The following is a 24,893-nucleotide window of genomic DNA, read 5'->3' on the forward strand; positions in this document are numbered from 1 at the left end:
GCCTGGCCATACCCCCTGTGCTTTACCAAACAGTATGCAGAGGATTGTGCTGCCATGGAATTGGTTCTCATGCTACTTTATACAGTGTACAGTTATCTTGTCTGCTAGGTTGCTAGAAGTAACTGTGGGCTTTTTTCCCCTAGCAGTGTGCACCCTGGGCTCCCCAGGAAGAGACGCCTGTCGGAAGCATATACTAATGGAGAATATTCCTACTTGCAGTGGAATGTTTTGAAGATGCTAAGTCTGTTTGAATGGACCAAAAATGTACTAAGAGGTTCTTCAATTTCTGCATCTTCTTTGTTCTACCATACTCCACTTAAGATTCCATTTTACATTCAAGAGAACTCTTGTGGCTGTACGATGTGGAAAACATGCCAGAAGTCAGATTTGTATTTGAATGTGAAATGGCTAAAAAGAAGAAAGGAAGCAAGTGGAAATTATGAGGATACAGTGTGCAATTCATGAATGGATAGCCTGTACCATGCTCGCTCTCCTAGCTGATCTCATGACAACGAAGTAGGATATCTCCCAAAATATATATATTGCAGCTTTGCCTGATATAGAGAGGTTCCACTGATTTTGGTAATACAAAGTTCAACTTCCAAGAAGAAAATGGACACGTCACTGGATGAAAACTCTGTTGGGGTCTTTTGAGCTCGTAACTGAGATTAAAAAAAAAATAAAAAAACACCACACTCAGGATAAACTTGTGAAATGATTGCAGCAAACAATATTTTAGAGGGAAATTGTAAGCCAGATAACGCAGAACAATCTCTTCTTGAGATGTTCTTGGGGCACTATGCTTCTCCACACAAAACTCCACTTTAAGGTGAACAAATATCTTGTGGAGGGGAACTGCGGCACCCTTGGATATCATGCAGTTTGGAGACGAATTTGGTGACCATATTGCATGTAAACAGGAGCTGGGAAGTTTAGTTAATAAATTAAGGGCTTCATTGGAGGTTGTCTAAAAGGTATAAAACATTTTCATCTCATGATGTTTTAGCAGCATCCTGCAGAGAAACCGAATCAGCAGAAAACTACAGGTATTTCCTGAGTCAGTCAGTCAATCAACAAGGCATTTCTCTTGGACTTGAAATTTGGAAATCTATAGAGGCAACATTTCACAATTCTTGTCATGGTGAAAGAATTGTTTTCCGGTGTTCCCCATAAGGAGAATATTTATATAAGCAACTCATTTAATGGCACAAAAGCCACACCGCCTACACCCCTTCAATAGGATTTTGATTGCGTTCCTTCCAGTTTGTTCTGATAAGATACTGTTGTGATGTTACCCGCCTTTATTAGTACAGAGTTAGGCTTGATGGATGAAGCACAGGCTTACAAGCCAAGTGGACTGCTTGAAGTTCCAACCTTTTAGGTTAGGACTTGAAAAAAATAATTAATTTTTTTTTTTTTTTAATGGGGTGGGGTCCTGGGAGGCATTCCACTTGCCAGTTCTCCTGGACAGTCCAGGCTTCCCATTGACTAGTCTGTGATAAAAAAAAACGAGGACAAAATTCTGAAACTGACCTGCTGCGAGAATGTAGTTTCTCTGGCATAACCAATAAGGAACAGAGGATACAGACATGAATAGTCAGTTTATTGTCTTTTGCCCTGTTACCTCTACTCCTCCATGCACACCTACAACGGTCTTATGTGGAGTCTGGCATTCAGCACAAGCCAATGCAAAGGTATTGAACTCTGATGATAAGACACTAGTTTGACTATTGGATGTTGAGTTCTGACGGGCACTAGGTATTTAAGGACTAGGGATGATGGTCTATCCACCAGAGTAAACCCTTTAGAATTCAGAACAACTCAGGTTTAAGAAAAAGGTTACGCAAATTGTTCTTAAAAACAAAAAATCCAAAGGATTCGTCCAACAGGCCTTTTACATCAGATAAATCAGGTGCACAAACTGTTGTAGGTGTAGTATCACAGGCTCTCATTGCTATGTTATTCATATAGTGGCTTAAGCTATATGGATAAGTTGTAAGATCTGAAAGAAACAGTTGATTTTCTTCCTGCACCACCGAGTATCTCAACATCTAGCAGCCTGTAAGTGAAGGTGTGGATGTTGAACTTCATTCACGATCATTGTGTACCTAGATTTCGAATGTGAGTAGGCACAGTGGCAATGAAATGCATTTCTGAAGGACCTCTGCGCTGTCAGAGAAGGGGGCCCACACCGGTTCAAAAGCAGAGTAATTACTTCCGGCACGTGAGCTGAGCTAGGACCCCGAAGTAGAGGAATTTAAACACTTTGTATGACGGCCTATCAGGCTGCCTCCCTCTGTCGGGTAATATGGCATTTCCTGACATATACCAAGACCATCAATAGTCGTGGAAAAAAAACTGTGTGTTTGTCTTTCCACAACTCTTTCCTGCTTCAGGGAGATCACTTGTCATAGGGCTGGGAGAGGGGCTGAAAGACAGGTAATCATCTATGCAGGGAGTAAAGGAAAAGATCCTACCTTCACGAAAAAAAGATGGATGTTCAAAAGTGATGCATATTATGTTAAGCCTAAAATTGCGTCTGTATTTCACAGATCCTTTTTCTCTGAGAGAAAGAATTAATCACCTAACTGATAAGTGGGATTATAAAGTGATGTTTCTGGAATCCTTAAAGGATCGAGGTCCACATGTTATCATCAAGTAATAAAACAAAAAGGCGGAAGAGCTTTAAAAAACTGTTTTCTTAGCGCAGCCCGAGCACAGTGCTGCTTTGCAAACCAATCTATCGTAATTAAGTGGAAAAAACACAAACATTGTGTCCTGTAGGTACATACCAACATGGTAACTATACAACAATTTATAAAATGTAATTGGCTTCAACTTCATGATGGGGACACAGACACACCCACAAAGCATTCTTAAGAAACCAAATAAACACTCAGAGCGCCACTACACAAATAATTAAAAATCACACCCACAGACCAACAAAAACATTCATGCAATGAGCACCAGTGCACCAAAATCACATCTGTAGAATATCCCAGCAGAGAAATGAATTATATTCATGTCACTGCTGAATTAACATCTGTAAGGAAATGCCTCCTTGGCACGGTTACCCCCTAACTGATTGCCTTTGCTAATGCGAAGTTATGATTTGAAAGTATGCTAGGACCCTGCTAACCAAGCCCCAGCACCAGTGTTCTTTCCCTAAACTGTACTTTTGTCTCCACAATTGGCACAACCCTGGCACTCAGGTAAGTCCCCTGTAACTGGTACCCCTGGTATCAAGGGCCCTGATGCCAGGGAAGGTCTCTCAGGGCTGCAGCATGTCTTATGCCACCCGAGGGACCCCTCACTCAGCACATGCACACTGCCTCACAGCTTGTGTGTGCTGGTGGGGAGAAAATGACTAAGTCGACATGGCACTCCCCTCAGAGTGCCATGCCAACCTTACACTGCCTGTGTCATAGGCAAGTCACCCCTCTAGCAGGCCTTACAGCCCTAAGGCAGGGGGCACTATACCACAGCGTCTAAGCAAAACCTTAGACATTGTAAGTGCAGGGTAGCCATAAGAGTATATGGTCTGGGAGTTTGTCAAACGCGAACTCCACAGTTCCATAATGGCTACACTGAAAACTGGGAAGTTTGGTATCAAACTTCTCAGCACAATAAATGCACATTGATGCCAGTGTGCAATTTATTGTAAGATAGACCCAGAGGGCATCTTAGAGATGCCCCCTGAATACCTACCCGACTTCTAGTGTAGGCTGAACAGTTCCTGCCAGCCTGCTACACACCAGACATATTGCTGGCCACAAAGGGAGAGTGCCTTTGTCACTCTGTGGCCAGGAACAAAGCCTGTACTGGGTGGAGGCGCTTCTCACCTCCCCCTGCAGGAACTGTAACACCTGGCGGTGAACCTCAAAGGCTCACCCCTTTTGTTACAGCGCCCCAGGGCATCCCACCTAGTGGAGATGCCCGCCCCTCCGGCCACTGCCCCCACTTTTGGCAGCAAGGCTGGATGAGATAATGAGAAAAACAAGGAGGAGTCACCCACCAGTCAGGACAGCCCCTAAGGTGTCCTGAGCTGAGGTGACCCCTGCCTTGAGAAATCCTCCATCTTGAGTTTGGAGGATTCCCCCAATAGGATTAGGGATGTGCCCCCCTCCCCACAGGGAGGAGGCACAAAGAGGGTGTAGCCACCATCAAAGACAGTAGCCATTGGCTACTGCCCTCCCAGACCTAAACACACCCCTAAATTCAGTATTTAGGGGCTCCCCAGATCCCAGGAAATCAGATTCCTGCAACCTGAAGAAAGAAGAACTGCTGACATACAAGCCTGCAGAGAAGGAGGAAGACAACAACTGATTTGGCCCCAGCCCTACCGGCCTGTATCCAACTTCGAAAACCTGCTCCAGCGACGCATCAGACAGGAACCAGTGACCTCTGAAGCCCCAGGAGGACTGCCCTGGACTACAGGACCAAGAAACTCCTGTGAACAGCGGCCCTGTTCAAAACCTGCAACTTTTTTGCAACAAAGAAGCAACTTCCAAAGACTTCACGTTTCCCGCCGGAAGCGTGAGACTTCACACTCGGCACCCGACACCCCCGGCTCAACCTGCAGAAAACCAACACCTCCGGGAGGACTCCCCGACGACTGCGAGCCCGTGAGTATCCAGAGATGACCCCCCTGAGCCTCCACAGCGACGCCTGCAGAGAGAATCCAGAGGCTCCCCCTGACCGCTACTGCCTGTAACAAGGGACCCGAGGCCTGGAACCAACACTGCACCCGCAGCCCCCAGGACCTGAAGGAACTGAACTTCAGTGCAAGAGCGACCCCCAGACGACCCTCTGCCTAGCCCAGGTGGTGGCTGTCCCGAGAAGCCCCCGTGCCTGCCTGCAATGCTAGAGTGACCCCTGGGTCCCTCCATTGTTTTCAATCTAAAACCCGACACCTGCTTTGCTCACTGCACCCGGCCGCCCCTGTGCCGCTGAGGGTGTACTTTGTGTGCCATCTCGTGTGTCCCCCAGTGCTCTACAAAACCCCACTGGTCTGCCCCCCGAGGACGCAAGTACTTACCTGCTGGCAGACTGGAACCAGAGCACCCGTGTTCCCCATAGGCGCCTATGTGTTTTGGGCACCTCTTTGACCTCTGCACCTGACCGGCCCTGAGCTGCTGGTGTGGTAACTTTGGGGTTGCCTTGAACCCCCAACGGTGGGCTGCCTATGCCCCAAACTTTAGACTTGTAAGTGTTTTACTTACCTTCAAAATTAACCTTTACTTACCTCCCCCAGGAACTGTTGATTTTTGCATATCCACTTTGAAAATAGCTTATTGCCATTTTTACAAAGACTGTATGTGATATTGCTTTCATTCAAAGTTCCTAAAGTATCTAAGTGAAGTACCTTACATTTAAAGTATTAACTGTAAATCTTGAACCTGTGGTTCTTAAAAAAAAACTAAGAAAATATATTTTTCAATATAAAAACCTATCGGCCTGGAGTAAGTCTGAGTGTGCTAGTCATTTATTGCCTGTGTGTGTACAACAAATGCTTAACACTACCCTAAGCCTACTGCTCGACCACACTACCACAAAATAGAGCATTAGAATTATCTGCTTTTGCCTTCTATCTTACCTCTAAGGGGAACCCTTGGACTCTGTGCACACTAGTTCTTACTTTGAAATAGTATATACGGAGCCAACATCCTACAACATCCATAGCTTAAAATGACATGACGGCAATTACTCAAAAATATCACTAGATCTATGCCTGCCTTACCCAGATAGGCCTGGGCCCTATTATGTGCAGTTTTGATTACATCACAACTTCAAACCTGAAAATCAGGTGACATGAGACCTCCCCCAAAGACTTTGATCACAGGATGGGGATATGGAATCAACATAAATCGTCTACAGTAGATGTAGCGATGCAAAGTGACAGTTTGTCACAAGCAGTCTTTTTACAAACCAAATCAATATAAATACAAGCTTTCGTTCCTTGAAATTCGCAAGAAAACACCACGTTTAAAATCAGTAAATATGATGTCTGCAGTTCTCAAGGTTCCTGGTCAAACATTCATACAGAGAAAAAGAACACACTAAAAATTGTATATGAGTATTTGCAGGTAAAGAAGGTGCCCTCAGTCACCAACTAGGATGCTTGTGTGTCAATCCAGTACAGTCACCTGAACTGACCCATCCAAACGTCGCTGCCCAATTGCTTCTTCATTCAGCCTGTGCACTGCACTCATGCAATAAGACATTAACCTGTATTAAGCTCACATTACACACAATGTGAAAACTATATGCAATCATTAATAAGTACACGCTGCTTTGAGGACTTACACCAATGCAGTAAACAAGCTACAAGACTCGGAGGCTTTACACATGGACTGGTTTCTTGCAAATGTCAACCTACTGTTTGTGAGACATACTCCTACCTTAAATGACAAAACTGCAGTTGACCATAACCAGCACATGAATAAAAGTCAGTGAACTCACGTCATTGAAATTGAAGCATTTCTGAGCACAGGCCGATGCCTCATCCCACAGCTTACACTTGAAGTAATACTGAGCGAGGTATCGGAAGGCTGTGCTGACCTCCTGGTGCTCAACAATCTCCTGAGGAAGAGAAGACGCACAATGTGTTCAGCATCCCACATCAATGCCTCCCTCCAAACACACAGACCTTCCCTCCAAGTAAAACCTATTTAAATAAAATTATATAAAGCACAGTTCAGTTTTAGTACAATACCATTATAATTACCCAGACCATAAAACATGTATCTTCCTTACCCCGCATGAGTAGATATCCTGGACATACTTGATGTAACACTGAGCCGCCTGCTCTGACTCGTTCAGCTGCTCGTGAAGTCTAGTAAGATCATAAACAGGCTGGGTCAGTGAGGAAGCACCACAGAAAGCAGGCGGTGAGTATTACCAGAATAAAAACAGACCCTTACTTGGCTAGTTTGACCAGAGCCATCTTCTCCACATCTCCCACAGCATATGCTCTCCAGTAACACTACCCACAAGAGAAACGCAGTATTAGAAACACAGACAAGTCATCAATTAATCTATCTATATCACAGTTAACAACAGCAGAGGCTGTGTCTGACCACACACACCAAGGCATAAACGAGGGAAAGGGAGATCAGACAAGTCAAGGGATTCACATCGGTTACTGGCCAGGATGAAAAGCAAGTATCCTCTGAATTATAGAAGAAATTAAATAAACCATAGAACGTGCAGTACGAATAAATAAACAGTGTCCTAACAAGTTAACAAAATTGAAATACATGTATATTGCTTAATGGTAGTCGTGTGATGAATTGATAGTGGTGGTTTTGGAAGGCAGCCGCCAGATAATGGCCCAAAAATAATCACAAGTACATCTACAGTGGAGCCGTAACCACCACTCATTTCACACACTACTCTGACCAACCTCTACATTCAGAATTCAAACCTCTATAGGGCAGTTAGATGCTTGTAAGAGGTGTAGGAGGCTGGCCTGGCTTGTAGTGGGTACCAAGGGGTACTTACACCTTGCACCAGGTCCAGGTATCCCTTATTAGTGTAGAGGGGTGTCTAGCAGCTTAGGCTGATAGAAAAAGGGTAGCTTAGCAGAGCAGCTTAGGCTGAACTAGGAGACGAGTGAAGCTCCTACAGTACCACTAGTGTCATATGCACAATATCATAAAAAAACACAATACACAGATATACTAAAAATAAAAGTACTTTATTTTTATGACAATATGCCAAAGTATCTCAGTGAGTATCCTCAGTATGAGGATAGCAAATATACACAAGATATATGTACACAATACCAAAATATGCAGTAATAGCAATAGAAAACAGTGCAAACAATGTATAGTCACAATAGAATGCAATGGGGGCACATAGGGATAGGGGCAACACAAACCATATACTCTAGAAGTGGAATGCAAACCACGAATGGACCCCAAACCTATGTGACCTTGTAGAGGGTTGCTGGGACTGTAAGGAAACAGTGAGGGTTAGAAAAATAGCCCACCCCAAGACCCTGAAAAGTGGGTGCAAAGTGCACCTAAGTTCCCCAAAGAGCACAGAAGTCGTGATAGGGGAATTCTGCAAGGAAGACCAACACCAGCAATGCAACAACGATGGATTTCCTGACGAGAGTACCTGTGGGTCAAGGGGACCAAGTCAAAGAGTCACGATCAAGTCGGGAGTGGGCAGATGCCCAGGAAATGCCAGCTGTGGGTGCAAAGAAGCTGCCACCGGATGGTAGAAGCTGTGGATTCTGCAAGAACGACAAGGGCTAGAAACTTCCCCTTTGGAAGACGGATGTCCCATGTCGTGAAGAGCCGTGCAGAGGTGTTTCCGTGCAGAAAGACTTCAAACAAGCCTTGCTAGCTGCACGGGTCACGGTTAGGGTTTTTGGATGCTGCTGTGGCCCAGGAGGGACCAGGATGTCGCCACTTGCGTGAGGAGACAGAGGGGGCGTCCAGCAAGACAAAGAGCCCACTCAGAAGCAAGCAGCACCCGCAGAAGTGCTGGAACAGGCACTACGAAGTGGAGTGAACCGGAGCTCACCCGAAGTCACAAAGGAGGGTCCCACGACGCCGGAGGACAACTCAGGAGGTCGTGCACTGCAGGTTAGAGTGCCGGGGACCCAGGCTTGGCTGTGCACAAAGGAAATCCTGGAAGAGTGCACAGGAGCCGGAGTAGCTGCAAAACACGCGGTTCCCAGCAATGCAGTCTAGCGTGGGGAGGCAAGGACTTACGTCCACCCAACTTGGACTGAAGAGTCACTGGACTGTGGGAGTCACTTGGACAGAGTTGCTGAGTTCAACTGACCTCGCTCGTCGTGCTGAGAGGAGACCCAGAGGACCGGTGATGCAGTTCTTTAGTGCCTGCGGTTGCAGGGGGAAGATTCCATCGACCCACAGGAGATTTCTTCGGAGCTTCTAGTGCAGAGAGGAGGCAGACTACCCCCACAGCATGCACCACCAGGAAAACAGTCGAGAAGGCGGCAGGATCAGCGTTACAAGGTCGCAGTAGTCGTCTTTGCTACTTTGTTGCAGTTTTGCAGGCTTCCAGCGCGGTCAGCAGTCGATTCCTTGGCAGAAGGTGAAGAGAGAGATACAGAGGAACTCTGATGAGCTCTTGCATTCGTTATCTAAAGAATTCCCCAAAGCAGAGACCCTAAATAGCCAGAAAAGGAGGTTTGGCTACTTAGGAGAGAGGATAGGCTAGTAACACCTGAAGGAGCCTATCAGGAGGAGTCTCTGACGTCACCTGCACCTCTGTTTCCAAGATGGCAGAGGTCTGGAGCAACTGGAGGAGCTCTGGGCACCTCCCAGGGGAGGTGCAGGTCAGGGGAGTGGTCACTCCCCTTTCCTTTGTCCAGTTTCGCGCCAGGGCTGGGGTATCCCTGAACCGGTGTAGACTGGCTTATGCAGAGATGGGCACCATCTGTGCCCATCAAAGCATTTCCAGAGGCTGGGGGAGGCTACTCCTCCCCAGCCCGGACACCTTTTTCCAAAGGGAGAGGGTGTAACACCCTCTCTCTGAGGAAGTCCTTTGTTCTGCCTTCCTGGGCCAAGCCTGGCTGGACCCCAGGAGGGCAGAAACCTGTCTGAGGGGTTGGCAGCAGCTGCAGTGAAACCCCGGGAAAGGTAGTTTGGCAGTACCTGGGTCTGAGCTAGAGACTCAGGGGATCATGGAATTGTCTCCCCAATGCCAGAATGGCATTGGGGTGACAATTCCATGATCTTAGACATGTTACATGGCCATGTTCGGAGTTACCATTGTGACGCTATACATATGTCGTGACATATGTATAGTGCACGCGTGTAATGGTGTCCCCGCACTCACAAAGTCCGGGGAATTTGCCCTGAACCATGTGGGAGCACCTTGGCTAGTGTCAGGGTACCCACACACTAAGTAACTTAGCACCCAACCTTTACCAGGTAAAGGTTAGACATATAGGTGACTTATAAGTTATTTAAGTGCAGTGGTAAATGGCTGTGAAATAACGTGGACGTTATTTCACTCAGGCTGCAATGGCAGGCCTGTGTAAGAATTGTCAGAGCTCCCTATGGGTGGCAAAAAATGCTGCAGCCCATAGGGATCTCCTGGAACCCCAATACCCTGGGTACCTCAGTACCATATACTAGGGAATTATAAGGGTGTTCCAGTATGCCAATGTAAATTGGTGAAATTGGTCACTAGCCTGTTAGTGACAATTTGGAAAGAAATGAGAGAGCATAACCACTGAGGTTCTGGATAGCAGAGCCTCAGTGAGACAGTTAGTCATAACACAGGTAACACATACAGGGCACACTTATGAGCACTGGGGCCCTGGCTGGCAGGGTCCCAGTGACACATACAACTAAGACAACATATATACAGTGAAATATGGGGGTAACATGCCAGGCAAGATGGTACTTTCCTACACAACCCCCCCCCCCACACACAACGAAGAACAATAAGACTAGCCATGACCTGATGAGTCTTCATTGTCTAAGTGGAAATATCTGGAGAGTCCATCTGCATTGGAGTGGGTACTCCCAGGTCTATGTTCCACTGTATAGTCCATTCCCTGTAGGGATATGGACCACCTCAACAATTTAGGGTTTTCACTTTCATTTGTTTTAGCCAAAGTAGAGGTTTGTGGTCTGTCTGAACAATGAAGTGAGTGCCAAACAGGTATGGCCTCAACTTCTTCAGTGCCCAGACCACAGCAAAGGCCTCCCTCTCTATGGCAGACCAACGCTTTTCTCTAGGGGTCAACCTCCTGCTGATAAAAGCAACAGGTTGATCCTGGCCCTCAGAATTAAGTTGTGATAAGACTGCCCCTACCCCTAATTCAGATGCATCAGTTTGGACAATGAATTTTTTGGAGTAGCAGGGGCTTTTCAGGACAGATGCAGAGCACATGGCCTGCTTCAGCTCCTCAAAAGCTTTCTGACAGTTTGCTGTCCAGAATACCTTTTTAGGCATTTTCTTAGATGTGAGGTCATTAAGAGGGGCTGCAATGGAGCCATAGTTCTTTATGAACCTCCTGTAGTACCCAGTGAGGCCTAAGAAGGCTCTCACCTGAGTCTGAGTTGTAGGGGGAACCCAATCTATAATAGTTTGGATTTTCCCCTGTAGTGGTGCAATCTGTTCTCCACCTACCAGTTGTCCCAGATAAACCACTTTCCCCTGCCCTATCTGGCACTTTGAAGCCTTGATAGTGAGGCCTGCCTTTTGCAGGGCCTCCAAAACTTTCCACAGGTGGACCAGGTGATCATCCCAGGTGGAGCTAAAGACAGCTATATCATCTAGATATGCTGCACTAAAAGCTTCCAACCCTTGCAGGACTGTATTCACCAACCTCTGAAAAGTGGCAGGTGCATTCTTCAACCCAAAAGGCATTACTGTGAATTGGTAGTGCCCTCCAATGGTTGAGAATGCAGTTTTTGCTTTAGCATCCTCTGATAACTTGATCTGCCAATACCCTGCGGTCAAATCAAAGGTGCTTAGATACTTGGCAGATGCCAGTGTATCTATTAGCTCATCTGCCCTGGGTATAGGGTGAGCATCAGTTTTAGTTACCTGGTTGAGACCTCTGTAGTCAACACAAAATCTCATTTCCTTCTTTCCATCTTTGGAATGAGGTTTTGGTACAAGTACCACAGGAGAGGCCCATGGACTTTCAGAGTGCTCAACCACTCCCAGTTCAAGCATTTTCTGAACCTGACATGGTCAGGCTGCCTATAGATCTTACTTTTGACAGGCAAGCTGTCTCCAGTATCTATAGTGTGTTCACACCAAGAAGTGGTGCCTGGCACAGTAGAAATGAGTTCAGAAAACTGACCCAGGAGATTTATGCAGTGGTCTTTCTGCTCAGCAGTAAGACAATCTGCCAAAACGACACCTTCCACTAGAGCATCTTGTTCTGTGGAAGAGAAGAGATCAGGGAGAGGGTCACTCTCTTCTTCCTGTCCTTCATCTGTTGCCATGAGCAGGGTGAGATCAGCCCTGTCATAGTAGGGTTTCAGGCGATTGACATGGAGCACCCTAAGGTGACTCCTGGCAGTGCCTAAGTCAACTAAGTAGGTGACTTCTCCCTTTTTCTCAACAATAATGTGGGGTCCACTCCATTTGTCTTGGAGTGCTCTTGGGGCCACAGGCTCCAAGACCCATACTGTCTGCCCTGGTTGGTACTGAATCAGAACAGCCTTTTGGTCATGCCATTGCTTTTGGAGCTCTTGGCTGGCCTGAAGGTTTTTACTGGCCTTTTTCATGTACTCAGCCATCCTAGATCTTAGGCCAAGTACATAGTCCACTATGTCTTGCTTAGGAGCTTTTAAAGGTTGTTCCCAACCCTCCTTCACAAGTGTTAGAGGACCTCTTACAGGGTGTCCAAATAGGAGTTCAAAGGAGCTGAAGCCCACTCCTTTTTGGGGTACCTCCCTGTAATCAAAAAGGAGGCAAGGTAACAGGATATCCCATCTCCTGCGGAGTTTTTCAGGGAGTCCCATCATCATTCCTTTGAGAGTTTTGTTAAACCTCTCAACCAGTCCATTTGTTTGTGGATGATAGGGTGTAGTGAACTTGTATGTCACACCACATTCCTTCCACATGGCCTTTAAGTAAGCAGACATGAAATTGCTTCCCCTGTCTGATACCACCTCTTTTGGGAAGCCCACCCTGGAAGAGATTCCCTGGAGGGCCTTTGCCACTGCAGGAGCTGTAGTGGTCCTTAGAGGAATTGCTTCAGGATATCTGGTGGCATGGTCCACTACCACCAAGATAAACCTATTGCCTGAAGCAGTAGGACGGTCAAGGGGGCCAACTATGTCAACCCCTACCATTTCAAAGGGAACCCCAACCACAGGCAGTGGAATAAGGGGTGCCTTTGGAGTGCCACCTGTCTTGCCACTGGCTTGACAGGTTTCACAGGACTTACAAAATTCCTTTGTGTCCTCTGACATTCTAGGCCAATGAAACAAGGGGACAAGCCTGTCCCAAGTTTTCATTTGCCCCAAATGTCCAGCTAAGGGAATGTCATGGGCTAGAGTTAGGAGGAACTTTCTGTATTGCTGAGGAATCACCAATCTCCTGGCAGCTCCAGGTTTTGGATCCCTTGCCTCAGTATACAAGAGGTTGTCCTCCCAGTAAACTATGTGGGAGTCACTGACATCCCCATTTGCTTGTTTGACAGCTTGCTGCCTTAGACCCTCTAGTGTGGGACAGGTATGCTGTGCCACACTCAGCTCCTCCCTGGCAGGCCCCCCTTCACCCAAAAGCTCAGCAGTGTCTGCTTCCAGCTCCTCTGGTGTAAGTTCTGCACAGGGTGGAAATTCTTCCTCAGAAGTTGAATCCACTGTAGAGGGAGGGATAGTAGGTAGTGTTTTACCTTTACTAACCCTAGATTTAGGGAGCACTTGGTCCATTCTTCCAGGATCCAAATCACCCTGTCCTTTTTGCTTTTTGGCCTGAGCCCTTGTCAAAGCAAAACTATGCCCTGGAATGCCCAGCATTGCTGCATGAGCCTCCAACTCCACTTCTGCCTAAGCTGATGTCTCTAAATCGTTCCCTAGTAGACAGTCTACAGGTAAATCTGAGGCAACCACAACTTTCTTTGGACCAGAAACCCCCCCCAGTTGAGATTCACAACAGCCATGGGGTGGCTAAGAGTGTTGTTATGAGCATCAGTCACTTGGTACTGGTGACCAAGTAGGTGTTGTTCAGGGTGGACCAGTTTCTCTATTACCATGGTAACACTGGCACCTGTGTCCCTGTAGGCATGAACCTCAACACCATTTATTAGGGGAAGTTGCTTGTACTTATCCATATTAAGGAGACAAGCAACCAAGGTGGCCAAATCAATGGCCCCCTCAGAGACTAACACAGCCTCTGTGGTCTCCCTAACAAGACCAACCCCAACTAAGTTACCAAAAGTGAGCCCAGCTACTCCCTTGGATTGGCTATTAGTAGGTTTGCTCCCACCCCCACTGCTATTACTAGGGGCACTAGGTGTAGCAGCAGGGGTTGTAGTGGTAGGAGGCTTGGTGCTTTTCTTTGGGCAACTGGGATCAGTTGTCAATATTTTACATAAACAGCACCATGGTTTATTTTCTTTGTTTTGATTTGAAGAGGATTTGGGCCCACCACCCCCACCAGAGTGTTTTTGTGGGCCTGATGAAGACTCATTTTTAGATTTGTCCCCACCCTTGTCAGACTTACCATCCTTCTTCTTGCCATCCTTGTCACCCCCTGTATGAACTTTTCTATTCACCCTTGTTCTGACCCATTTGTCTGCCTTCTTTCCCAATTCTTGGGGAGAGGTCAGATCAGAGTCTACCAGGTACTGGTGTAACAAATCAGACACACAATTATTGAGAATATGCTCTCTCAGGATTAAGTTATACAGGCTTTCATAGTCAGAAACTTTACTGCCATGTAACCACCCCTCCAAGGCCTTCACTGAATGGTCAACAAAGTCTACCCAGTCTTGTGAAGACTCCTTTTTGGTTTCTCGGAACCTGATCCTGTACTGTTCAGTGGTTAAGCCATAACCATCTAGGAGTGCATTCTTAAGAACTGTAAAATTATTGGCATCACTTTCTTTAACAGTAATGAGCCTATCCCTACCCTTTCCACTGAAAGATAGCCATAGGATAGCAGCCCACTGCCTTTGATGGACCTCCTGTACAACACAGGCCCTCTCAAGTGCAGCAAACCACTTGTTAATGTCATCCCCCTCCTTGTAAGGAGGAACTATCTTGTGCAGATTCCTAGAATCATGCTCTTTTGCAGGATGACTATTTGGAATACTGCTGCTGCCACCATGGGGTCCAAACCCCAACCTCTGCCTTTCTTTTTCTAAGTCAAATGCTTCCCTGTCTAGATCCAGCTGTTGCTTTTTAAGCTTCAGCTTTGACTCTTCCACTCTCAATCTATTGAGTTCCCTTTCTAACATTCTGTCTTCAGGGAGGGTGGGTTGGGCATGCCTTGACACAGAAGAATGGTGTGAATGAACAGAGGGAGACCTGTCCCTAACAGATGGCACTCTAACATTCTGCCCTACAGAAGTAACACTCCTACTGTGATGGGAACTCACATTAGTACCAGCCATGCTATGTGGCTTGCTAGGGGGCAGGCTGGGAAGGTTCCCGTCTAATACTTTTACTGGGGCTACCCCAGAGTCAGAGTGTGAACCATCAGCTAATTTCTCACCAGATGTGCCACCTAAGGACTTATCATGTTCAATGAGCATATTAACCAACAGTCCTCTAGAAGGATTCTTCCCTACCCCTAAACCTCTATCAATGCAGAGACTCCTTGCTTCTTTCCAGCTAAGGTTGTCATAAGCTATGCTGGCCAGATCAAGAGTTTGGCCTGTACCAGACATGATAGACAAGAGTTTAAGGGACAGAAAAAGAAAGAAAAAGTTTTCAGAACTTTTTAAGGAACAGAAAAGAAACTTTTTAAACTTTAAGAACTTTTTGAAAGTTTTAGAGGTACTTTTCAGCACTTAGCAAGAAGAGTAAGAGAAGAAAAGTAAAACTTTTTGGTTAGGTGTTCATACACTGAACTTGTTTTGTATATTTTTCTCTTATGAAAAGTACAAAATGACAAAGTGGTAAGTAGTTGCAAGTACTTATCCCACCGCTGCACAACCAATGTAGGAGGCTGGCCTGGCTTGTAGTGGGTACCAAGGGGTACTTACACCTTGCACCAGGTCCAGGTATCCCTTATTAGTGTAGAGGGGTGTCTAGCAGCTTAGGCTGATAGAAAAGGTAGTTTAGCAGAGCAGCTTAGGCTGAACTAGGAGACGAGTGAAGCTCCTACAGTACCACTAGTGTCATATGCACAATATCATAAGAAAACACAATACAGAGATATACTAAAATAAAGGTACTTTATTTTTATGACAATATGCCAAAGTATCTCAGTGAGTACCTTCAGTATGAGGATAGCAAATATACACAAGATATATGTACACAATACCACAATATGCAGTAATAGCAATAGAAAACAGTGCACACAATGTATAGTCACAATAGAATGCAATGGGGGCACATAGGGATAGGGGCAACACAAACCATATACTCCAAAAGTGGAATGCGAACCACGAATGGACCCCAAACCCATGTGACCTTGTAGAGGGTCGCTGGGACTGTAAGGAAACAGTGAGGGTTAGAAAAATATCCCACCCCAAGACCCTGAAAAGTGGGTGCAAAGTGCACCTGAGTTCCCCAAAGAGCACAGAAGTCGTGATAGGGTAATTCTGCAAGGAAGACCAACACCAGCAATGCAACAACGATGGATTTCCTGACGAGAGTACCTGTGGAACAAGGGGACCAAGTCCAAGAGTCACGATCAAGTCGGGAGTGGGCAGATGCCCAGGAAATGCCAGCTGTGGGTGCAAAGAAGCTGCCACCGGATGGTAGAAGCTGTGGATTCTGCAAGAACGACAAGGGCTAGAAACTTCCCCTTTGGAGGATGGATGTCCCACGTCGTGAAGAGCCGTGCAGAGGTGTTTCCGTGCAGAAAGACCGCAAACAAGCCTTGCGAGCTGCAAGGGTCGCGGTTAGGGTTTTTGGATGCTGCTGTGGCCCAGGAGGGACCAGGATGTCGCCAATTGCGTGAGGAGACAGAGGGGGCGTCCAGCAAGACAAAGAGCCCACTCAGAAGCAAGCAGCACCCGCAGAAGTGCCGGAACAGGCACTACGAAGTGGAGTGAACCGAAGCTCACCCGAAGTCACAAAGGAGGGTCCCACGACGCCGGAGGACAACTCAGGAGGTCGTGCACTGCAGGTTAGAGTGCTGGGGACCCAGGCTTGGCTGTGCACAAAGGAAATCCTGGAAGAGTGCACAGGAGCCGGAGTAGCTGCAAAATACACGGTTCCCAGCAATGCAGTCTAGCGTGGGGAGGCAAGGACTTACCTCCACCCAACTTGGACTGAAGAGTCACTGGACTGTGGGAGTCACTTGGACAGAGTTGCTGAGTTCAAGGGACCTCGCTCGTCGTGCTGAGAGGAGACCCAGAGGACCGGTGATGCAGTTCTTTGGTGCCTGCGGTTGCAGGGGGAAGATTCCGTTGACCCACGGGAGATTTCTTCGGAGCTTCTAGTGCAGAGAGGAGGCAGACTACCCCCACAGCATGCACCACCAGGAAAACAGTCGAGAAGGCGGCAGGATCAGCGTTACAAGGTCGCAGTAGTCGTCTTTGCCACTTTGTTGCAGTTTTGCAGGCTTCCAGCGCGGTCAGCAGTCGATTCCTTGGCAGAAGGTGAAGAGAGAGATGCAGAGGAACTCTGATGAGCTCTTGCATTCGTTATCTAAAGAATTCCCCAAAGTAGAGACCCTAAATAGCCAGAAAAGGAGGTTTGGCTACCTAGGAGAGAGGATAGGCTAGTAACACCTGAAGGAGCCTATCAGAAGGAGTCTCTGATGTCACCTGCTGGCACTGGCCACTCAGAGCAGTCCAGTGTGCCAGCAGCACCTCTGTTTCCAAGATGGCAGAGGTCTGGAGCACACTGGAGGAGCTCTGAGCACCTCCCAGGGGAGGTGCAGGTCAGGGGAGTGGTCACTCCCCTTTCCTTTGTCCAGTTTCGCGCCAGAGCAGGGCTGGGGGATCCCTGAACCGGTGTAGACTGGCTTATGCAGAGATGGGCACCATCTGTGCCCATCAAAGCATTTCCAGAGGCTGGGGGAGGCTACTCCTCCCCAGCCCTGACACCTTTTTCCAAAGGGAGAGGGTGTAACACCCTCTCTCTGAGGAAGTCCTTTGTTCTGCCTTCCTGGGCCAAGCCTGGCTGGACCCCAGGAGGGCAGAAACCTGTCTGAGGGGTTGGCAGCAGCTGCAGTGAAACCCCGGGAAAGGTAGTTTGGCAGTACCTGGGTCTGAGCTAGAGACTCAGGGGATCATGGAATTGTCTCCCCAATGCCAGAATGGCATTGGGGTGACAATTCCATGATCTTAGACATGTTACATGGCCATGTTCGGAGTTACCATTGTGACGCTATACATATGTTGTGACATATGTATAGTGCACGCGTGTAATGGTGTCCCCGCACTCACAAAGTCCGGGGAATTTGCCCTGAACCATGTGGGAGCACCTTGGCTAGTGTCAGGGTGCCCACACACTAAGTAACTTAGCACCCAACCTTTACCAGGTAAAGGTTAGACATATAGGTGACTTATAAGTTATTTAAGTGCAGTGGTAAATGGCTGTGAAATAACGTGGACGTTATTTCACTCAGGCTGCAATGGCAGGCCTGTGTAAGAATTGTCAGAGCTCCCTATGGGTGGCAAAAAATGCTGCAGCCCATAGGGATCTCCTGGAACCCCAATACCCTGGGTACCTCAGTACCATATACTAGGGAATTATAAGGGTGTTCCAGTATGCCAATGTAAATTGGTGAAATTGGTCACTAGCCTGTTAGTGACAATTTGGAAAGAAATGAGAGAGCATAACCACTGAGGTTCTGGATAGCAGAGCCTCAGTGAGACAGTTAGTCATAACACAGGTAACACATACAGGGCACACTTATGAGCACTGGGGCCCTGGCTGGCAGGGTCCCAGTGACACATACAACTAAAACAACATATATACAATGAAATATGGGGGTAACATGCCAGGCAAGATGGTACTTTCCTACAAGAGGGCAAACTATTGTCGAGCCATTGCAAGATCACTTCTGTTCATTTGCTACAGCCCTTGTGATTGCTAGTATAAGAATTCAAATCGACTATTAAGGTCAGAGAGTACTGTTTTCTGCAGCTGAGCACAGTGTCTATTAAATGTTATGTTTATTTGCTGTTTAGTCTTTTTCAGATTTTAATCTGCTGAATACCTGTGGGTCTCAGACTGTTACTGCGGGGGCAAGATGCAGTCAAAAATGTGACACTTGGCTAACCTACCTTTCAAGCTTCTGTAGTTATGTGCTTCACAAAGTCAGCTCTGGTATTTGGTCAGTAATATATTGTGTCTTGAATAGTGATAGGTCCAGAGTCTTGATTATCCAGACATGTGACCTCTGAACTCATTCGGCTCTCTGTGGAATGAGCCTGTGTCAACCCCAAATGTCTATCAATGAGGCTAAACACAGAAGTAAGGCCTGCTAACTGGAACTTAGGTTCGCACTTGACATGAAGGGACGTGGCCCTTCTTTTTGGATGCTCTCTCTAAATTGGGTTTAGCCCCTTTCGCTATATCAGGCGATGCTCCAGAGCTCTTTCCTAATGCCAGAGTCAAAGCCCAGAGACCTTTCATTGTGCCCAAGGCCATGCACCAAAGTTCGTACACTGCCCCAGAGCTTTGCCCCAGAGTCCTTTCACAGAGCAATGTCCCAGAGGTGCTCCCTACAACCATGTGTCAGTCCCATAAAAGGGGCCCAAAAAGTCCTAGAAGCTTTTTGCGCCAATACCATACAAACCTGTGTTCTAGGCTTTCAAGCCATGTTCAGAATTCATTTCCCTGCGCTCCCAAACAATGGTGCAGATCCACTTTGGGACACTTTAGAGTTACAGCGACGCTAGAGATCCATTTCCCTAGAACCATTGCCCTCATTGCCATTAAATGCCAAAGCATCAGTTACCTTTTTTGCTTCCACTAGCTGATTGAGTTTCTCGTAGCACTCTCCTAGAGCCACTAGCATTCGAGAATCATTGGGCCTATAAGAAAAGAAGGTTTATTAACAGTTTAATTCTATTGCATGAACCAAAGAGTCAGAATGGCAGAAAATAGCCAATCATGGCCAATAGCATTTAAGCTCTTTTTCATCACTCAGCAATCCCAAACACAGTACATAGAACTCAGGCAAGCTTTTCACCTGTCATGCACGCGTGCATAAGTCATGCAAATTTGCACTCTGCTGCAAACTGTAGGTTACCTGAGCTGATGAGCGCGCCTGTAGTAATATAGGCAGTAAAAGGGCATTTTGAGGATCTCGTAGGTTTGCCCCAACCCATACCAAGCTCTGTAATCTCTCTTGTTCACCTCAATCGCATGTCTGTAAAAAGCATGAAAAACATATAAGCTGGAAAATCTAAAACTGCGGGGCTAGGACAGTTTAGCATCATTCGATGGATGTGGGAGGTAGGTGCCAAGATGGGAGAAAGGCGATACTCCTGCGTGGTCATAATACATGATCTGTGTTCTGATCTAGGTAGCCACTGTAACTCAAGACACATCAGAAATGTAACCATTCTATGCTTACTTTACACATATTCCTAGTATGCAACACTGGGAGCAGAGCATATAGAAATAATGGTGATGGAAACTCCATCCAACCTCCTAAAACTATAATTTAATTTTTTTTTAAAAACAACATCTAGGGCTAGTCACCAGCCACAAATATGGTTCTGGGGAATTTAAAGAGCAAGGCCACTCAACCTCAGCCTGGTTACTTCTACATTACTACTTAAAACACCCCACCCCGACATATTCACTATCCATACATCAGATACTTATTTGGCAAATAACAGTGTGCACATAACACTTCCCCCGTGATGCGTATGTTCAGACACCCCGCTCTCACTTTACTGCCTGAAAAAGCCTCCTAAGGCTTCAATACTGGTGGCACATACCTCACTATCCAAAACCGTGGTGTAGATGGCTCGTTTCCCCTCATTACCTGTATGCTTGGATTGCTGCTGACGTGTTCTTCATTTCCATGTACTCATGGCCCATGAGTGTCCAAGCTCCAAGGTAGCGCGGATTTAGCTTCAAAGCTCGCTGGAAATACAGGGCTGCCTTCTCGTGTTGAGAACGCAAACTGTAGTAATTACCTACAAAAGAAAGTGGGGCAGGAAAGGCTAAGGGAGATTGACAGAGCATCAACACTATCAGTTGCCATGAGAGATAGAGTGGCATTAAGAGCGATCACAAGAGGCAACCCCTTTGGAACTTAAGACTAGAACTGCTCTCACCAATAACACAGCATGTCTCCACGCGATACTTGTCGATCTCGCACAAATCGTGAGCCAGATAACTTAGCTCTGGCTTCATGCTCTAGAGGAAAAAAACCAAGACAATCAATAGATGAACCCTGCACAGAAAATGCACTGAGGAAGACTTCTGGCTAACTCAAGTACTAGAGTGAACGCTCTGACCACTTGTTCCAGGATGACTGGTATTAATGTACGACCTCTGGGCCAGTGGTTCCCAATCTCTGGGTCCGCGAAGCCTACTCGGGGTCTGCGATTGCTTAGAAAATTAAGTAATATTAACAGATTAATAAAGGGTATATAATTTTAAAAAAGCAAAATGTAAATCTGAAAATTTTCAAATGTTCTATAAATTTGAAGGAATTTAAAATTGGAGACTAAAAATTAAGTTAGTGTTATCATTTTTATGAGTGGAAGCAGAGCAAGTGCATCAAAAAGAACGCAGTATGGACTAAAGGCCTCAAATTAAGAAATGGTCTAAAATGCTCATTAAAATTTTATTTTTTAAATATTTTTTAGTAAATTAAATAAATGATTACATCTTTTGTGCATTTGATAAATGCTTGATCCTGTATTTTTTGTGTAGTGTTTTGCGGTTCAAATCATTGATGAAAATGCTTAGGCTGGGTTCTCCCGCTTCAAGTAATGACTCAGTGGAGGTCCCCGGATTCCAATAGTGATTCAATGGGGTCCCTGGGTTCAAGTAATGATTAAGTAGGGGTCCACAGGAGTCAAACGACCGAGAACCCTTGCTCTAGGCAGTCCTCTGCCTACTTTACAATGTTCTACAAGGAGGTATTTGTGTACCTCTTCCTCGCAGTAGTCTGTGCCACTGAAAACAGCACTAGGAGCTTCTTTTCATTGTGATGCAAGGTGTGAGGTGGGCAGAGGCAAAAGAGTGGGGGGGAGCAGCTTCTACTGATGTCTCACCCAGATCATCTGTGGTACTGTTTTCTCTGGTTGGGGATGTGGGGCTGTTTACACCACCCTCAGCCCCTTTACCTGAATACTACTGTGCTCCTGCAAGTTGTGCAGGGAGTTCCCTTTTCAACCGTGGAGCCTATAGGACTGCAGTGTTGCAGGAAGTTCCCTTTAACCCTTCATCCCATAAAGTCAGCTACACTGCATTCAGCAGGGAACGTCTCTGGCCATCCATGCCAGTATGACAGGAGAATATTTATCACCAGTTAACTGAAAGTAAGGGGTGGATGATGGACAGACCTACTCACCCGGACATACAGCAGGTTGGAGAAAGTGTCCATGTTTTCAATTCTATAGGGATCTTGCTTCCGCAATTTATTGAAAATTGAAAGCGCTTTGTCAATATCTGCAAAGAGGAGTCCCAGTTAAAGAAAGGCACAAAGGCACACAGGACTGCTATGAGTGATAAATGATGTGGTGCATTCTTACCTCGAATGTTGTGGTATGCCACTGCAATCTGGGAGATGATGTAACTGCTCTGTGAGAAGCCCACATCAATGAGGCTCTGGTACTTCTGCAATGCCTCTTCGATGAGCTGCAGCTCTGTGTAAATGTGAGCCAGGAAGAATTCCTTCACCCAGGACTCCGGCAATGACAGCTGCTTGAGCTGAGGCAAAAGCACATGTGAAGAAGGGACACAGCCACAGGTCCCCATATTATGTATAAAAACACACACACACAAACACACACACACACACACACACACACACACGTGTTGCTTCACTACCTGCTGCAACAATGCCCAATATTCAATGGGACAAAGGTTTACCTACAAGTAGCACTTTTAAAGCCCATTTCACGCATACGTGCGCTATCCTCCTGACACCCCACACCCCAAAAAAGTCTACATTGAGATGGGCAAGCTACTATCAATGTCAATGGTAGGTGGACAGCTTGGGTGGTGTCCTCACTCGGCTCAGGCTCATTGTTCTTCCGTCATGCTGTCACCTTATAAGCCCATTCACCCCAACACATGCACTCCACTGAAAGTGCCAATGACCTATCAAGTATATGCACCCACACACACACACACACACACACACACACACACACACTTACTTACCATTTCTTTGTCTGTGATGAGGTTACACAGCTCTAGCCAAGCCCCCCAGTGTAAGGGCAGTGCATGCGTCGCTTCCACAAATACTTCAATGGCCTCCTTCACCAAGTCCAACTTGCGCAGCACCACTCCATACCTGCGGTTAGAGGGGTGCATATTTCAGTGTGCGGCCTCTGACAGGGGTCATCCTTATGCAAGAAGTACCCTGGAGCTGCGCTGGACTCACTAACCCTTTGCCCTGTAGCTCCAGAGCACTTAATGTGCTCTCACCAGTAGTTACTCAAGCTACATAAGATTCAATTGTTACATTCTTTCGGCAAAGACTCCACAAACCGTACAGATAAAGCCCGAATCCATCAAGCTCCTGGGCCTTGTGCTTCTTGCTCAGTTCCACACGCAGCTCTCGCAGCGCCTCGTTTTTCACCTGTCCTTTCTCCAGAGGACCTGAAATACACGCAAACATGAAAGATTTCCATGGGACTGCTGCCTGGGTACAGATACAAAGCACCAGACAATACCTACTCTCGGCTGGTTTCCCAAAACCGAACCACGCACAGCTTAATATATTATTAGTAAAAAAACGGGCTCTTCCGCCATTTTGGTTCTGAAATTGCAACTCCATAATAACAAGCAACATCCAATCTGCTAATACTAGGATTCCACACAGCTCTGTCACAGGACCGCTCGTGTTACCTGAAGCAATCCCCAGCGTAAGAGCGCTGAGAGCAACACACTGTTCTAATGCGCCTTAACCCGCTAACCCTTTCATTGCAACTCACGCCCCTCTGCAAGTGTACCTCATTCTGACAAGGCGACCATCTACTACTGCAGCAAGCGGCCCTCCGCACAGCCATGCACACTTCCAGCGGAAAGGGAGAAGTCAGGGAGGCCGGCATACAAAGAAAGCAGGCGAAAAGGTGACAAATAGGCACCTACCAAGACTGTCCACGGTCTCGTCGTCTTTCTTCTTCTCTCCTGACTGAAGGGGGTAGAAGAAACAAACATTACATGGAGCCTGGCAGGGATATGTCCAAAAGCTCACACTGGCTACTGCAGTGCAACTTATTTTACTGTTGTTCTTGATGCCTCCCTCTCACTCTAGACTGTCACCCGGATCTGTGCAGTATTTGTGACTGAAATGCCTCCTAATGAATCAAATCTGAGAATACCACTTCATGTAATGTATTTCACCTGCTCATAAACCTATGCTGGTAGCTCTTCACAGCACATCCTTTTTCACGTTACCTGCAAGGCTGCAAACATCAGCAAAGATTCATCCATGCTGCAAACATTATATGGTGCCCGTCATTTTCAAAGAGTTATTCCTAGGCTGGACAAAACATTTGACTTGTCTAATTCTGAGGTCACAGCGTCCACAAACAGCTCTCGTGCACCATGCCTCCTCTTCCAGGTTATGAAGGGTAACAATGCTTGCAAACAGGGAGCCAAAACAGGTTAAAGTGTGTGAGACTTCATGTGCACATGCTCCTGTGTTTCAGCTATCTCACGATGCTTGGTCTTCAAAGAGGAAAACAGGGCCTTGATGCGTGATTTTTTGTTGGAATCTGTTTATTGCATTTTTAATTATACTGCTTTCCAATGCTTACATACTGACAAGATGGGGAAGTACATACATTGGTACATAGAAAGTGCTAATATTCCACAAATCACAGCATGAGACCGAAACATAACATCTGTAGGCGGTATGACATGCTATTAGGAGCAGAGTATACGTCCTAAAAGCAATGACGTCAGATCATGGACTATACAAGGGCCTTGATCTATGATGAGTTAGTTGGGTGAGAGGAGACTGGCTAGCACTTCAGCGAGGTCTCATTCTAGGAGGTTAGCGTAGTAACTGCACTCCATTTGGTATTTTAGCAAAAGAGAAAGGGCTTGCCAAGCATCTATTCTACACCAGGTATTGAAAATGTCACTTACCCAGTGTACATCTGT

The 24,893-nt window shown here is 46.5% G+C and overlaps 1 protein-coding gene across 2 annotated transcripts in view; it reads right to left on the bottom strand.

Moving 5' to 3' along the window:
- The window catches only part of CDC23 (cell division cycle 23), a 96,078-nt gene that overhangs the window by 55,094 nt on the left and 16,091 nt on the right, over positions 1-24,893 (bottom strand). For both annotated transcript variants that reach the window (XR_011205566.1, XM_069244456.1), the window contains exons 4-15: positions 23,874-23,916; positions 23,276-23,381; positions 22,941-23,073; positions 22,307-22,484; positions 22,126-22,223; positions 20,879-20,960; positions 20,584-20,737; positions 19,840-19,959; positions 19,546-19,621; positions 6,924-6,985; positions 6,757-6,835; positions 6,463-6,582 (exon numbers count right to left, since the gene is read on the bottom strand). Coding sequence is in view for 1 of the 2 variants with exons in the window: in XM_069244456.1 (XP_069100557.1) it covers positions 6,463-6,582; positions 6,757-6,835; positions 6,924-6,985; positions 19,546-19,621; positions 19,840-19,959; positions 20,584-20,737; positions 20,879-20,960; positions 22,126-22,223; positions 22,307-22,484; positions 22,941-23,073; positions 23,276-23,381; positions 23,874-23,916 (1,251 nt within the window). In the remaining variant the exon portion in view is untranslated. The remainder of the gene's footprint in view (positions 1-6,462; positions 6,583-6,756; positions 6,836-6,923; positions 6,986-19,545; positions 19,622-19,839; positions 19,960-20,583; positions 20,738-20,878; positions 20,961-22,125; positions 22,224-22,306; positions 22,485-22,940; positions 23,074-23,275; positions 23,382-23,873; positions 23,917-24,893) is intronic.

This window comes from Pleurodeles waltl, chromosome 7 (assembly GCF_031143425.1).
Source record: "Pleurodeles waltl isolate 20211129_DDA chromosome 7, aPleWal1.hap1.20221129, whole genome shotgun sequence".
Taxonomy (NCBI): Eukaryota; Metazoa; Chordata; class Amphibia; order Caudata; family Salamandridae; genus Pleurodeles; species Pleurodeles waltl.